General features: G+C 34.0%; 1 protein-coding gene across 1 annotated transcript in view; it reads right to left on the bottom strand.

The window, feature by feature from the left end:
* Positions 1 to 330: 330 nt before the first annotated feature.
* The window catches only part of DHX15 (DEAH-box helicase 15), a 51,339-nt gene continuing 34,445 nt past the window's right edge, over positions 331 to 17,224 (bottom strand). Inside the window, exons 7-14 of the mRNA XM_007168444.3 lie at positions 13,689 to 13,775; positions 12,526 to 12,675; positions 12,011 to 12,119; positions 11,295 to 11,486; positions 8,284 to 8,406; positions 3,825 to 4,015; positions 2,120 to 2,289; positions 331 to 897 (exon numbers count right to left, since the gene is read on the bottom strand). Of these exons, the coding sequence (XP_007168506.1) occupies positions 780 to 897; positions 2,120 to 2,289; positions 3,825 to 4,015; positions 8,284 to 8,406; positions 11,295 to 11,486; positions 12,011 to 12,119; positions 12,526 to 12,675; positions 13,689 to 13,775 (1,140 nt within the window). The 3' untranslated portion in view covers positions 331 to 779. The remainder of the gene's footprint in view (positions 898 to 2,119; positions 2,290 to 3,824; positions 4,016 to 8,283; positions 8,407 to 11,294; positions 11,487 to 12,010; positions 12,120 to 12,525; positions 12,676 to 13,688; positions 13,776 to 17,224) is intronic.

Genomic DNA, 17,224 nt, shown 5'->3' with positions numbered 1-17,224 from the left:
AAATAATAAATAATCAGCCTTATGGAACGAACTTTAAAATGAAGAGAAAACTATCCTTTCATTATTCTGTCTTTGGGGATCCAATTCTGAGTAAAAACTACATACTTTATCCCATTAGATCACATCCTGACCTAACAAAGTGCTAAGCTATGTTCTTTAAAACACTGCTGTAATGACTACTTTAAAGAGCAGCCCTGTGGAAAGATGCTGAATATGTAATCATAGTACACTTACAATTTAAGGAGAGAAAAAAAAAGTCCCACACTGGGGAAGAGAAGAAGCCATACTTAAAGAGACTAGAACAAAAATATCAAAGTGCTGTGGCCAAAATTAGTATAAATAGACTTTATTGAAGTCAGTGCCTCTGTACTGAGACAGAAGATTGTGTCTACATAAGCACAAGTTGTAACATTTCACAACTTCTAAAAGGAATGTCAACAATTACAACGATCATGCATACCATGGTCGATAATCACATTTTAGAAGCATTTTCAACCATTTCTAAAGAAATGCTTATAACATTGTTATATATAGAACTACTTTCAATAAACTGCAAAACATTGATCGACTTTTCCAGTATGAGCTACAGTGTCAACACAAAAGGGAGGCATAAATGTTTAATTTATGAAATCAGAATGGAATATTTACTGTAAAGAAAAATTAAAAAGCTTTCAAATAAAGGCCATTATTGAACCAACGTGAAGAGCACAACTTGAACTTTTGAGTTCATTCATCTTTTAAAGCTGTCCTCTGAATAACTTCAGTTCTAAGCATTGAATTCAGTACTGTGAATATTCCTTGGATTGCAGTTTGGCAATGATGCGGTCCAACTGTCTCTTTGCTTCACACTGTGGGAAATTGCTCATGTCATAATATTGAGGGGCAATTTTCACCAACCTGTCCAGAAGGGGGGGAAAAATTACCAAATTAACAATTAAAGTACTGGAGTTGCTAACGGGATAGGCATTACTCATTAATATACTGATAAAGAAAAGCAAACCTACAAATCCAAATCAATGTTAAAATTACAAATGCCTAATCCTTATAAACACCACTTTTGATATGCATGCTTCTAGTAAGCTGTAAATTTTCTGATGGTGGACTTTCCATAAACTTAAAAAAAAAAAGATAAATTCTTATAAAAAATCCTTTCTTTACATTAATACAAAGATATTAACATAAGGTCATTCATTTCTTCACTCTAGAACACTATTTTGACCAACCTCTCTAAGGTTATAGTACTGAAGGTTCTATACAAGAAACATCTTGGTATTCAAATGACTGGATCTTCTCATTTTCAAAGTTCTAATAACCATAAATATAACTCTATACCCCAAACAATACACTTTACTGAATCTTTTTAAAAATTTGGCAATACAATTTTTTCTCAACAAAGCATTTAAGATAAAATGATAATGTCCTACACAATTTAAGTGTCAAAAGTCATAAATCAGTGTAGGAAAGAAGCCTCAAAGTATAGAGCAAGTGACATCAACTAAAATAAGCGCTTCAGTCCCACCATTCTTGGCTGACGTTTCCTATCTTAAGTTATAGAATAGATTCTGGCAAAAAAAAAAAAAAAAAAAAAGACACAAGAGGGAGTGAGGTAGTGAGCTAGTGAAGTGGGTGGGTAATTTTGCTTAAAGTAAGAGTCAGTTCTGATTACATTTTGTGAATCAAATATGCAATGATACAAAAAGAGGTATAGTTTTTAATGCTTGCTTAGCTCCTAAAGCACCAACATATAAATAAATAATAGTTGAGAGCTAATTACAGTGGGACAGATAAAATATAAAGACTGACTGACTTCTGGAACCAGGAGACTTGAGTTAATCACAACAGCAAGAGAATGGCACTAAAGACACTCTTGATATCAGTCAACTGTAACTTTATATTTGGCTCCAAATCCTGCCCATGTCCGTATCAACAATCCCACCGTCCTCTTATCAAAGCAAAGATTTTAAGAGGTAACCATACCATCAGGTCAAAGCCCCATAACTATACACTGGACTATATACCTTAGTGATGAAAACACCAAATTCCCCAGAGTGAAACGAAAAACAAGACTCCTTTCAGATTCCATTCTAAGCAAGTAACGAACGAAAGGCGCTGAGCTTACCATTCGGGCTTGATATCTGTACACGTCCGGATGTAATTCTTTGTTGTAAGAACAAACTCATTATAAAGCACCCATTCAGGCTTGTGGTCAAGAACAGTAGAGGGATGCAACTGAACCACCTGGTTATCTTTCACAGTTAAGTAATGCCCTGTTCGTTCTAAATGTGCCACCTGAAACCAAAACCCAGTAAATTAATACAATACTTCTGATGTGCTAGCTACAAAACAAAAGTGGTGTAAAGCTACCTATATAATTAGGGACAAGCAAGCCTCACCTTTTGCTTTTTATCTGATGGCTATATTTATTTACCACTGCCTAATAAAAGCAGGAATCAGCAAACTACAGCAGGCCAAATCCAACTCACTGCCTATGTTTGTAAGGCCTGTCAGCTAAGAATACTTTATACATCTTTAAATGGTTAGGAGAAAAAAATCCGAAAGAGAAACATTTGGTGACACTGGAGTGGAAATCACATGAAATTTACATTTCAGTGAAGTTTTATTGGAACACAGGCATTCCCATTTGTCCAAGGCTGCTTTTGTGCTATAAGGGCAGGCAGAGTTGAATAGTTTTAATAGGGACCTAATGGGCCCACAAAGCCTAATATATACTATTTGGCCTTCTTGCCTTAGACTATCTAGAGTAGGTTCTTAATGCCAGGTGACAACTTTGTGGTAGCTGAACAATTACTAAAAGATTCATTATCTATAATTAAACATATCAATTGGTGGCACTCATCCAAAGCAGATGAAGGTAGCCCTTTCCAATTCTAGAACTCTAGTAACATAAAGAATATGTGTGAATAATAGAAATGAATAATACATAATAGAAAATAAACTCAATTTTATTCAATAAATATTTACTAAGCACCTACTAAGTGCCAGGTACTACACTGCATGCCCTATTTCTAATAAATTTTAATCCTAAGAGAGAATTAGAAATCCATAATGCTTGAGTAATAGAGCAAGGCATGAAAATCCTAACTCTAATAAGATCTTATAAGATGCCACAATAAACATTCTGTTGCTTTGATTTCAAATACAGACAATGAGCCAATCTACTTTCACTCTGACTCAGTGCATTTAAGTCCATTCTATTTATTGAGCTCATCTGGCCTTAAGGCAGGCCACATCTTGCTTAAAAGACAGAGCCAAAGGAGACAATGAAAAAAACAAGTGGGATATATAAGAGATAACTAAAACCAATCCCATCTCAAGTAGTAAGGGATTGACTTTTCATTGTTTTCGCCAGAAAAACTTTGCATTTTTAAAAACATAATTTGTTGTAAGTCCCTTAAAATAAATATTCACTAGATTTACCTGACAAGTTTTACTTCAGCCTCCAATATAAAACACAAAGCTAAATGAAACGTTTTAAATTATTTTTCATCTTTATTACTTAAATCAAAAGACACACCTGGCCTTCCCAGCACCAAGTGTCTTAAAGACTCCATTAATAAAAAAGTAATTCTAAAATTGATTTCTATATAACTGGATCACTAACTACGCCATTTAATGAATTAATTTAGACACGTAAAAACTCAGTATATCAGTTCATTCAAGAATCTGGACATAAAATTTAAGATCAACATTTATAGGCATTCTTTAACTGAATTTTTGTGTTTACGTGGATTCCAAGGGCTGCTATAGAAAACAAACATTACTATGTAAACATTTAATTATGCACTTCTGTATTATCCACATACCTGCATAAAATACCCAGTAACCAATGCTTTTCTTATATTAATATAATAGTCCCTGCTTGTAAAGTCAGTACTTCGACGAGGCAAATTAAATCTGTCCATAATTCTCGATAGCTGCTGGCGTACATTGTCTGCTGACATCAGGGACCTGTAGTTAATGAAGTTGTCATAACACCACTGAACCGATTCATGATCTACAAAGTTGGAGGGAGGGAAAATAAGAGGGGACATGAATCATCCAAACAGGTATATTATCTAATTAAAAAAGGAAATCACTATAAACAGTAAGCTAAATAACCCAAAAAGGAATAACCCACATCATTTTTATAAATTAATCACAATGTTATCAACTTTCCTAAAAATCTGGAGTAAAGTTCAAAATTAGAAATAGCACTAAGGTTTCTGGCTATTGAATGACAAAACAATGGTTTTTGGATAAACTATTTTAATTGTACTGAGTTATTTACCCATAAACATCCACCTGGTTGTTTTCGATAGTCTGACAGGGGTGGGTTGAGAGAATCTGGAAAAATGCCATGTCTTTCTCATTTTCAAAGAAAAAACAAGCTTAGATTAAGACTGTCAAATACAATTTAAAAGTTATAAAAATGAACTTCAAGTGACTATTGTGTGCTTTTCTTTATTCCTGAGCTAGAGCACCCCAAACTTAGTGTTTAAAAGTTTTACTGTGACCCATGTACCTCTTAGTGGTTTAAAATACAAGTGACATAGTTTACAAGGATGTCTGGAACACTCACTCTTATGTTTAATAAACAAAGCTTATATCAAAGCACTTCAAGTAATTTCACTACATGTATTTTATTATCAAAGGGATCTTTCTCCATTGATGAATCCTTCCAACTAACCTAGAGATGCTCATATAAGAGCTCAAACTGGAGCATCATGTAAAATATTACACAGTGCCATCTTTATGTCTCAAAGACAGTCACAATGGAAAATTGCATTATTTACTTCAGAGGCCCTTCGATAAATAAATCTAAGAGGGTTATTGTGAAATGCGGGGGGCGGGGGTTCCCTTAAAAAATTACAACTATGATGATCCTTTTCCAGCTATGTGATATACAGTAATCTTTGGCATATTCCTTTCTCCTTGGTTCTAGGATTCTACTAATTATAATATACGTATTCTTAATAGTTTGTCAGAGGAACAACAGGTATATTAATAAATGTTTATCCATTACAAAATGCAGCCACATTTCAGAAACAGGGTAGGTGGATAGGTGGGGTAGTAAGTGACCTTTAAATTGAAGAACTGACATGTTAAAATGTCCATCAATTAACCCATCTGGAATGAGAAATAAAAGGTATCCAACTGAACATACTGACATTTAAAGCAAAGCACTGAGTATCTTCAGAGATGAAACAAAGAAAGTATGTGCTTAATGAAAGGTAACGTCGAAACAGACAATAAAAAGGGGGACTTCTTAAAAGGGTTGTTCATTTGCAGACTCTGATCTGGAGTGTAGTGTTTCTGACATGCTAAACTTTTCACAGAATTCATACACTAAAGAGTAACAGAACAGGAATTTTAAGTTGTCAAGATAAACAAATAGTATCTGATGGTTTTACTATGTTTCTAAATTTTTGAGAAACAGTTTGATAAATGGGAGGAATAAAATCCAAACATGGGAACATTTTATTAAAATAATTCTAGCTATATATTTCTCACAGTGAAACTACTCTTAAGATCTAAAGCCAAACCATTAGCACAGACACACACAAACACACAGAGAAATTAAGGCACCGCAAAATAACTTAAATCTAGTTCTGTTTCCCAAGTGTTAAAACAAATAGTATAAAGACTAATTTATCTTTACTATGTAATCATTGTCTTTAATGAAATAGATCTTCTTGACTAATATCTGAAATATTTGCTAATATTTGCTAGTTTGCAAATACACAATGTTTCAAATACAACACAGCGTCACTTAAAAATTAGTTTAAACACCCCAAATTCAATAAATGGATATGAAATGTCCAAATATTATGTGGAGATCAAAGTTTGATGTTATTTTTAGAATAGCTCTCCTTATTTGAAAAGGTGGCAGTGATTAAAGGCTAAATGTCCAGTCATTCTGTTTCCTTTGACCTTATTAAGAAAAGCGTATCGAGGAAAAGGTCTAAAACTAACCAACAGCTTACCATCCCTATGGCAGTGAGAAGCATTTAGTAGAAAAGGATCATCTATCTAGTGAGTAGATGTTCCCATTCTACTTCATGACACTCCCCTCTGCTTAGAATGCGTAGGATAAAGCTTTTATAGGTACCTACTGTTCAATATTTTCCTAGAAAGCTCCCAACTACTAAATATGTATATAAAGCACAAGCATTCTTTAGCAATTTTATCATTTAAATCTTAAAACTCCAACATAAGATACTGTAATGTTACATTTATATGTAAAAATGAAAACACACAGTTCCACTATAAATCTTAAATTTCATTTTCAAAGCAAATTATGAAATCCAAATACAATGCTGTGCTAGTTACCATCAAAAGCTTAAATGACAAAATAACACAACCTAATTTTAAAAGAATTAAAATGTCCTGTGAGAGAAATAGGGTTAAAAAACCATGCTGCTCTTTCAGAAATCTTTTCATTTCCACTTAAAACAGTACCTTAGTAACGTCAAGGGATTCTGAGAACCAAGATGGATGTGAATCTGCTCCTTCTCAAGGCAGTTATCACAATCTGTTAATAAGTTATGTCTGGTGGTCACACAGTTATCAACCAGCATGTGATACAGTTCGCACCACAACAGGAATATAGTGTATTTCTTGAGTTGACCTATCCCATCGGGAATAAAGTCTTTAACATTATGTATTACCAATACTTTGGACACAAGAAGGATAAAATAAATTTTCTGAAGTAAACTATGTATTGGCCTTCATCTGTTTCTCAATTACTTTTCATTTACCTCCCTTATCTGCCCCAAATTTATTAGATCTAGGAAGAGAAGGACTCTACCTTTTCCTTATCTGGTATTCATCAATTCTATCAACTCATATCAGAGTTCGTGTGTAAGACACAGATGTGCAATTTGGCTGCTAAGGTCCTTGTTCCTCATACTGGCCCTCTAGCACTTCTGGACCCTGAATGAATAAATTCACCCCTGTCCCCAAAGAGATGTGCCAAAGTCAACAGACTATTTTAAGAGTGTAAATAGGATTTTTTGAGAAATAAAAATGAGATTCAAATAAAACAAGCAGTGCAAAATTTGAATGTCTATATAATAAATTAGGAAACTAAATTCTTATCAGCAGAAACCACAAACTTTCAGAGTGATTGAAGACACCACATTCCTGGAAAAGGGTGATGTAGGGCTATCAGTCTCTGATAACGTATCACCCAACAGGTTAACCTACTGATATGTAGAAATCAAATACTTTCAGAATCTATTACAATTATTTCCACATTTTTTTTCCCTTTACATTTTCCTCTCATTTAATTTTTATAAATAGTGCAGTCCAACAAAAGCATCTGGCAATAACTGTATTATCACCACTATGTTTCCTTGTTTTCAAATAACTGGAAAATGTTTTTCATGTTGCTAAATATTCTCTGAAAACATAATATAAAGCTAGAACAATATTTCACCATGTTGCTATAGCATAAGTCACTGAACCATCTTTCTACTGGTGGGCATTTAGGTAGTTTCCATTTTCCTTTACTATGACAGAGAACTGTGGGATAAAAAACTTGAAACATATCTCTGTCCACAGAATACTACAAGAAAATCTCACAGATTATCTCTGGGTCAAAGGGTTTGAGTTTGTTAAGGTTCTTGGTAACATAAAATCTACTGCTTTTCATAAAGATAACATAAATTTACATTCCCAGCTCTGGTGTAAGACTGTTCCACTAAACCCACTCCTACACAGCTAAAGACTATTTTTCTTTAACCTCTGCCAATTTTATAGGTGAGAAAATGGCACCTCTCAATAACAATGCATTTATTGAACTACAAGTAGAGCTGAATTTCCCCCTCGTGTTTAGGGACCACTTATAGCCTGAGAATGGTCATTCACATTTATAGCCTGTATTTCTATTTTAGTTTACTCTTTTGTAAGAGCTATTTATTAGTAAAAATATTAGACAGTAATAATTCTATAATACAAAACCATTCACAAAAAATACAAAATTAAAACAAAAGTATATCAAAATCTGTACGTTCATGGTAAATTTTATACAAGTATTTTATCTTTATTTCTCTGTATTTTCCAGCTTTCCAGTGCTTTTTCCCTGATTATAAAAGTAAACAACTCTGGAAAAGATGGGCAATTTCTATTTTAAATGCTAGTCATGAGTTTTTTTCGAAAGGATCTCTGGGTTTCTAATGTAAAGTTGTCACAGATAATAAATGAAAGTGAGATGAAGAAACATCTTATATGCTGCAAGTGACATTTAGACAAAAGAATGCCTTCAATCTAATTTATACTTACTTTGTTTAAAAGCGTGGTAGACATTCAGCAGTGTCAGATGATCTCCATCTATGTGGGCAAATCTCATCTTGGCCTCATCTGCAGCTTTCTTGGCCTCCGTGGGGCGAACAAAACACTGTGGGACTAAACAAGGTTGGTATGGGCCCAACACAAACGCCCATATCGATGAGTCACGCATTCACAGATAGAGGAACAAGGCCTAGCTAGGTCAGTTCACAGAGCATAGGGCAGGGCAGGATGGCCTCCAACTGCATCTTGGACTGTTTACTACCTTGATTTGGTACATCAACACCTAACCACATCTGTAAGACAAGAGGGTTTCAAAGCTACAGAGTACCTGATTATTTTTAACTAGATCTAAAAGTAGGCATCAAAACAGCTATTCTGAAGGCCATCAAGATACTAGAAAGCTCAACTTATTTCAAAAACCAGTGCCGATAGCTCTACCAATAGCCAGAATTATGGTGTTAATAGCCTTTTAGCTAAATATAATTTTTTAAAAGGCCATCCATTGAATCCGCTGAATGGTTACGAAAGTGATAAAGCTACACTTGCCCACTGCAGGGCTAAAACCAACTTTCCAACCAGTGTACTGCCACATTTCTATTGTAATTCTTCCCTAGTGCTGTGGCTATTACCAACTGGTGGGTATCACTATTAGCACTGGTGAGCAGAAGCATACGTAAACATAAAAAATATCATGAAATCTTGGGTTTTGATGATAGCAGTAGTGGTGGAAGGTTAAACCGCCTCTGAATTAAGAAAATTCAAAAAGGCTGGGAATATTCCGCCTAGTTTTCCAGTATTTTAAGAAAAAGATTAGAAAATAAAGTCCCAAGTTTTTTTTAAACTGTATTTGAAGACTTCAATATAAAAGCAGAATCCAATATTTTAAAAGTTGACAATTAGTCTGAAACGGTCATTATTTCAAGGGTCATCAAAATATATAACTACAGTATTTGTTTAGAGCCTCAATATTAATTCACATAAAACTTTTAAGTTGTTACATACAAAGCGTGCACTATATTTTTTGAAATACAACTTTCCTTAATTCACTTTAGCAATTCCATAGTTATAAAAGCATTATGAAAATAAAAAGACTTAACAACTTGGGACTTTGTGAACACATTTTAAAAGCTCTTAAAACTTTGTCAATAAAAAAAATTATAAATTATCAGTTCAGATAGAAGATAATGGGAATAATCGACAGTGAGATCAAACACAGTATCAATTACTCTTTGCCATACAGTTTCCCCTTTAAAATGATTCCAAAGAAGCCAAATAGAGACAATGACACATGATCACAGTAAATACTAAGTCTTGCTTAATGTAACTGAAGCAAGGTAATAAATAAAAGTACAGAAACCTCTCATAGCTCTGAAAGTTAATGTGAACTAGCTACCAGAGTTAAATATTGGGTATAAGAAGCACTCCATAAGGCCCCTGATTTGTGCTATTTATATCAGGACCCGAAAACTTCAGAAACTCTTTAAATGGAAAACAAAGCATTACAAGCTCAGCAAACTGTTTCAGTTCCATGACTTCTTCCTCACGCTTTAACATTTTCCCCCACAAATGCCATGCTTAATAATCGCTGCACATAAATGTTCACTCTCTTGATGTGCTAAAGATGACCAGTAAACCCTACGTTTTGTAGAACTATTACAAATAAGAGATGTAGTTGGAAGATCTCAACTGCATCATAATGACCAATTTTTTTAAAGGGCTAATTTTCTAAACTCAAACAATGGTAATTGTATAGTATGCCTGATAAGAGAACCTAGAAAAATAAAAACTGGGCAGATAACAAATACACAGTCTGTTAAACTCTTGCCCCACACTTTCTCTAAAAACTAAAATGTTGGGTTAACTACAACTGGGAGAATCTAGCAAAAACAACATATAAGAAAAGGCAGACAACAACCTACCACCACCTCCGCAAGAGACTACAATTTCATTAAAATGATTCGATACTGCCCTGCCCATCTGCTCTGAGTCTGATCAATCATAACTCTGCAAAAAAAACATTTTAGCTAGTTCTTAAATTAAAAATTCACACCATTAAAATATACATCTAAACTAAGCCAAAATTTTTATATTTAGAAATTTAAAAAATTTCCTCCTTTAACTACATGTAAGATTTTGAATTATTTGAGGCATTTAATGATAAATAATACCAATAAACCACTCTGACTGGAAGTCAACTTTCCCCAGTACTGAAACTAGTATTATAGAGTACTTTGATAGTAAAAACTTAATACGTTTTCTATTTGTCGCTGCAAGAACCAGTGTATATTTGTATGTTAACAATATTTCTCTTTTTTTGGAAAATCTAATTTCCAAGTTACTATTTATTTGTGAATTAAGTGTTACTGCTATTAAAAAAAATAGTATTTGTTCAGCTTAACGTTCCAATTTTTAAAATAAGCAATTTTATCTATTAGACATATTTATTTTATCAAGTGTTTTCCTGCCATTGTAAAAGAATTACCATCAGGTTAGATTTTAAACCTAGAATTATATATTACTACTTCTATTTATTTGATGCTAAGTTTGAAGTAAATGTTTGATTGCCACTGCAGTACGATTTATACATGTAGAAAAAGCTCACTCTTTAAATGACAGTTTGCTTTGTCTCAGGCTCACTTAATAGTGCCAGCTACTAGAATAAAGTTCTTCTGGTACTTTCAGCAATAAACTGCAAAACTGATGGACCTACCAAAGAACTCAGTTATAATGTCTTCAGACTTATTCTTCTCTTATTGAGATTTTTATTTGTACTCAAGAGAGCCCATGTTTTTACTATACTGTGTGCACAATGACTTAATTTACTTTTGTAAATACTATGTCATTATGAAGCTACTTTACAAGATATTTAGGAAACAAAATGAGTCCCTTAAAACCACCTATAAAATCTACTATCATGCTAAATATTAAAAAACAAAACCAAAAGTGAAGTCCACCCAAACTTTGAAGAGCTGGGTTTTTTTTAGTTCCTTTCCCTCTATTACCTGACAACATAGCAGTAATAGATAGGACCTCATTAGAACAGTTGTAGTCACAACTTGCAATAACCATTTTAGCGAGCTGTGGATCTAGAGGAAACTCGGCCATCATGGATCCCAGTTCAGTCAGATCTCCATCATCGTTTAAAGCAGCCAGATAATTCAAAAGTTCTAGGGCTCTCATCAGAGTTTCAGGAGCTAGGGGGAAAAGGCAATATAACAGACAAGCTGCCTTAATAAGCAAAAACATGACAAAGTACAAACTATTATAAGCATTCTCATTTTTCATTCTACAGTGGACCAAACTCGAAACTCAAACTGTCATCAAATTCAATTACAGAGATCTAGCAAACTATGAATCATATAAAATTGCAAAACTTCCCTGTATAGTAGTAAAACTGTCATCTTCCTAAGTACGTTAAATAACTGTTAACTCAACAATGTGTTTATCAAACTATTTTTCTTCCAAAAAAACAACTGGGGAATTTTTCACATTTTCATGCCCTGTCAATAACTCCCAGAATAATTTCGTTATTCTGAAGGGAAAAAAAAAGAATTTGCTCTTTTGTCACTCTTTTAGTTTTAATGCTAACACACAAAATTTATCTTGATGCATTGTAAGAAACAGGTAAAATGTATTTAATATATATACTGAATAGGATGAAGAGAAAGAGTCAATTTTGGTTAAAAGGTTTGATAAAATATGCTTTGAGAATTCATACCTGGTGGATCCATAAAATCAAAATGCACCAAATCATCAATACCAAGTTTCTTCAATTGTAACACAACTGATCCTAAATTAGAACGCAAAATCTCAGGATAGGTGTTATCCTAGAAAAATACAAAAACATTTGTTCTGTTAAATATTCCTTAATCCTCTTGCTCCAAAAAGCAAAACATATCTGTTCTCTGCCCCCTTAGCTATTAACTTTTGGCATTTCTTCTAAACCACTGACTAAAGAGAGGAGAAAAATACTTGTGGACTAAAAAGACTAAAAGGGAATCAGACACTTTCTGTGAACTATCTTTATAGGGTTCGAAGTGTTACTGCTGCTGCCCACCTCGACTTAGAACTGTAACAAAGATTTGTATTGGTAGACTACACCATAAATCTCAGAAAAACTAAAGAGATTATAGTGCCAAAAGGCAAGAAAAAGTAAATGAAGTAATTTTCTCCTGGTAACAAATTCAACTTAACCTTCCAAACACACTAGGAAGGACACAGTAAAACCCTTACCTGCATTTCTGTTTTGTAGGCTTTCTCTGTATAAAGTCTGAAGCACTTCCCAGGTCTGGTTCGTCCAGCTCGACCAGCCCTTTGCTGAGCTGAAGCTTTACTAATGGCTGTCACTAAAAGGGACTCGACTCTGATTCGAGGATTATATACCTATTGGAATGGAAATAACATTAAGAATGATTCTTCCTTCAGTTAAACACAAAACTGTGATCTAACAGAAGTATCCAAAGCCCACAGCTAACCCCAAAATAAACAAAGTAGTACTGATGACCACTATATACCATGCTGGGACAGAAACAAAATTCATCGTCTTTACTCCTTAACTTTCTTTCAGGTATTCTGACTCCAGCATTCTGAGAGACTCAAGCTAATGTGAAAAGTCTCTTATCTAACACACAGATAGCTTATATCATCTTCACTCTTCCTAATTTAAAATAATTTCAGCCTTACCTTACTCTTATATAGTGGATTGTGCTGAAGGTTTTTGCCTGAAAATAACCTGTCAATTTCAACACCTTGGACATTAAGAAAACTATTTTGAACTTAGTCCAGAAGAAGTCAGTTATATGCTGCCAGTTTAAAGGACAGTTTTCCATCAAAAACATGAATACTATGTACAATGAATTCTCCCAATTATATTTATAAAATGTAATCAAATGCAATCAAAGATCTTTAAATTATAAAACATAGTTTTATTTATTTACTGAGTAGTCACTTCATTTGGTAAAAGTGCTTGGTATTCAGTACTGTTAAACTAGAGGTTAACATAGTACTTTTTTTTCAAGTACTGTGCCTGGCAATAGAAACTCTAATTTAGTTGGGGAGTGACTGATATGCAGGTTATGATAATCAATCCTGTATTTATTACTATCACCATACTCCTTACATGAACATACACTCACATACAAAACACTCACCATCACTACAAAGAAACAAAGAAACCAATGCAACTTAAAAAGCCTCCTAGAGTTAAACATTAAACATGGGCTTAGTATGTGAAAGCCAGCTAGAACACAAAGGGTTCATATCTCAGAAGTCTGAAAATAAAACACAAACTGGAAAATAATTCTAAAAAGTAAATTTCAGCCATTAAATGAGTAAGCAATAAGTACTGTTAAACTAATACTAATTTATAAAGTACTAAAGTAGTACAAAATATGTACCTTTTGTTTCGCAAATCCAGGATCAATCACAAATACCACACCATCTATTGTCAAAGATGTCTCTGCAATGTTAGTTGACACAACTACCTGTTAAGAAATAAACAGTATTTAACTTATACTACCAGCCAAGTACAATTCAAATAGTAAGATTAGCATTAACTTTCACTAAACAATCAGTTACAACCCACTAAATAAACTAGAAATAAGGTTTGATCTTTAATGACCAATGCTATATAAAGACGAATTAATATTTAAGAATTCAAAGTTTCATTTAGCTCATCATAGTACCTACCTTTTTCAACAAAAAATCTTCAGGTTTATTACTCAATCACATCATGTTTTGATTATTCAAATAGCAGAAGAGCATCAAAAGAAAATTATCGATAAAGCAATATAAGCTTACCTCACAGAATGTCTCCCTGAGAGAACACTCCTTGGTTAATAGCCAAACTCCACACAACATGTAACATCTTTCAATATTTTCAGGCAACATTAACAAAGGAAAACTTTGTATCACCAAAACTCAACTCAGTATTTTAAACAAAATGGCACATAGGGCTGAAAATCTCAAGTTAGAATCCAAGAATTTGCAGATCATCAGAACAGAATGTAGATGTTTTGGAAAGTGTATAGTCTCAAAGGGGGTGTCACTGCATATAAGGAAACTGTTAATCATTTGAACTTTTTATTGACAGGGAATGTTTAAAGCACTTACATACTAACATGATAGCTTGTTTTTTCATGTGGGTGTTTTACTGTATTTTAAACAGGTTTTAGAAGATTAGGGGCTTGAGAAGGACATGTTACATAATTTTTCTTTTTAAACAATGGGAAAATGGGATCCTCATTATTATTTTCCCCAAAACATCTGATTTTGGGAACAGATTGCTGCCATTAAATAGGAGATACTTGTATATGCAAGCAGTTGACACAGAAGATAAATCAGAGTCTGCTCTTAAAGCTTTTAGTTTGTAATGAAACAGAGGTGGAGAGGAAGTGTAATGACATCAAAAATGCGCTGTAAGATTTTTAAAGTGTTTATTTCCAAAGTGAAGACAAGGAAAACTTACTGAGAAAATGGCATTTAGGAGAGTTGTTGAAGGTAAGGTGGGATCTACCCACAAGAGGGAAGGGAAGAGCACTAGAAATAGAAGGTTCGGCTTAAACGAGAGAGCATATGGACAAGAATGCCCATAGGCACATGTAAGAAAGGACTCACACTGCCAGGAAATCTTGGAGGTTTAAAAGATTACTAGAATGCCGCGGAGCAACTAAGCCTGTGTGCCACAGCTACTGAGCCTGCGAGCCAAAACTACTGAAGCCCATGCGCCTAGAGCCCGTGCTCTTCAACAAGAGAAGCCACCGCAATGAGAAGCCCGAGCACCATAACGAAGAGTAGCCCCCGCTCACCACAACCAGAGAAAGCCCGCACACAGCAACGAAGACCCAACACAGCCAAAAATAAATAAATAAATAAAATAAATTTATACATACTAAAAAAAGATTGCTAGAGCATCACTAACAGGACAATATTTTAGAATCATTTGCATGTCTAAGACCAAAACGCTCCCTTTGTGCATTGGTCAGTTGAAAAGACTGCTAACTAGCAAATGGACAATAAACCATAAGTGGTTTGATGCTAATGAAATATATTTTCCAGAACATTTCGAAGACACGCACACTCAATAATTAGAGCTGAAGCAAGCATAAACAAGGTTAACAGGTGAACTGGAATAAATATAACCAGAGTTTAATATTCTTCTACAAAGTCAGTGTGTTGTAGTGGAAGGAGCAGGGGTAGGTGGCAAAGCCAGGAATCAAACCTAAATAGTTAAGTAAGAGTGGAGAGGTTTTAACACCCCCAAGCTTTAATTTCCCTTTATAACTCTTGTATACTAGTCTAGCTGAGACAGAGTTTTAAGATATAAACTTAGATAATGAATGTGGAAAGCCCTTATAAACTATACAGAATCACAAACTACATGCCTGTGATTACATAAGAGGTCTTGTGGTTTTCTGTTATTCTAGGGTGAGAATGGTTGCCATTATGGATAGATGCTGTACTTCTAGATAGATGTTTAAAACACATTTTGGGGAAAAAATACATTTCACATATTTCTAATAGAACAAAATATACTCAATGTAATAAAAATGTATTGATGTGATCAACCCTTTGAGTTATTTAAAAACAAGTTTTGTCCACCAAATAATTTCACTTGGTGTTCATGTGTTTTCTCTGGGTGTGTGTGTGACAAATCATACAATGCCTTATAAGGTGGTGTGGATGTGTGATTTCACAAGTGTTTAAGAATCAGGTGATTACACCAACTTTGGCAAGCTCCATGTCATTACTGATGATAAAGTCAACTGCCATCCAAAAGTCACACTCTGAAATACAAGCATAAAAAGACCTAGAGAAGCATGGTCTTTAGACTTTTTCCAAAGATTAAAAAAGTAAATTGGTTAAAAAGCTTTAAGGTGATAAAAAATTTTTTTTGAGTAGGACCTACCTACCCTGTGAGAGGTGGGTTTTGGGACAAAAAAGGGGAACACTCATAACAAATTGTACAACTCTGAGGGAGGTATTTCTACTGACTCTACCACTAGAGCTGGATAAACAATACTAACTAAGGCTAAATAAAACATACACACCCACAGATCACAAAAGAACAGAGAAATAAATGAGATGATAAAAGTTATCTAGCTGTCTTGGAACCTTAGCAATGGGGTGAGTGAGGCAAGCCCTAAGTATGTTCTAGATGTGTTAAGTGGCACATGATCTAATTAGGAAGTGGTCATAACACAGTGATACTGAATTTGTCAAGGGACTTGCATATTACCGACAGGAATATATATGTTATAAGCTTTCTAGACTGTAGCTTGGCAATAAGTGTTCAAAGAGTCTTAAAGAGTGTTCAAACCTCACTTGCAAAGGAATTATTTCAGGTAAATAACCCCATATATAGGATAAACACTATGATAAAAAGTCTGGTGATGCCAATTCTAATCTTTTTATATTATATGTGTTAAGAATAAACTATCAGCTAGATATATCCCTTTCCTCCTCAATAATCTGCCTTCTAATGGAATCCACGTTGTTTTATTTCAATATTTCCATTTCAAAGTACTTGAGTTGCTCTACTTGAATTCTATTTGGACACAGTAATGCATTTAGGTTAAACAAATTTGGATTTTTAGTCCCTAGGGAACTCGGTGGGGTCTCCAATTCAGTGAGGACATTAGCTGGTTTGTAAATGTCCCAGCAGCACCACACTAAGTTATCTTCAGATAGTGGATTATTAAGCCTCTCTTTAAAACTATAGAGCCATCTCCACAAGGGCCATTTCTCTTTTTTATTGAGCAATGTATGCTCTGAGCCATGTTAATTAGTAAACTCTAAGATAAGCTACAGAAAAATCAGCTATTTGTATGGACAAAATTAATGAAAACTAAATAAAAACAAAAATAGTTGCTGGATTTTAATAACACCAAATCTATATAAAACAGCAGCTATAAGTCTTAGTCAAAAACTGCAT

The sequence above is a fragment of the Balaenoptera acutorostrata genome, chromosome 5, assembly GCF_949987535.1.
Source record: "Balaenoptera acutorostrata chromosome 5, mBalAcu1.1, whole genome shotgun sequence".
NCBI lineage: Eukaryota > Metazoa > Chordata > Mammalia > Artiodactyla > Balaenopteridae > Balaenoptera > Balaenoptera acutorostrata.
The sequence above is the reverse complement of the archived record's forward strand: the minus strand, read 5'-3'. Positions and strand labels throughout refer to the sequence as shown.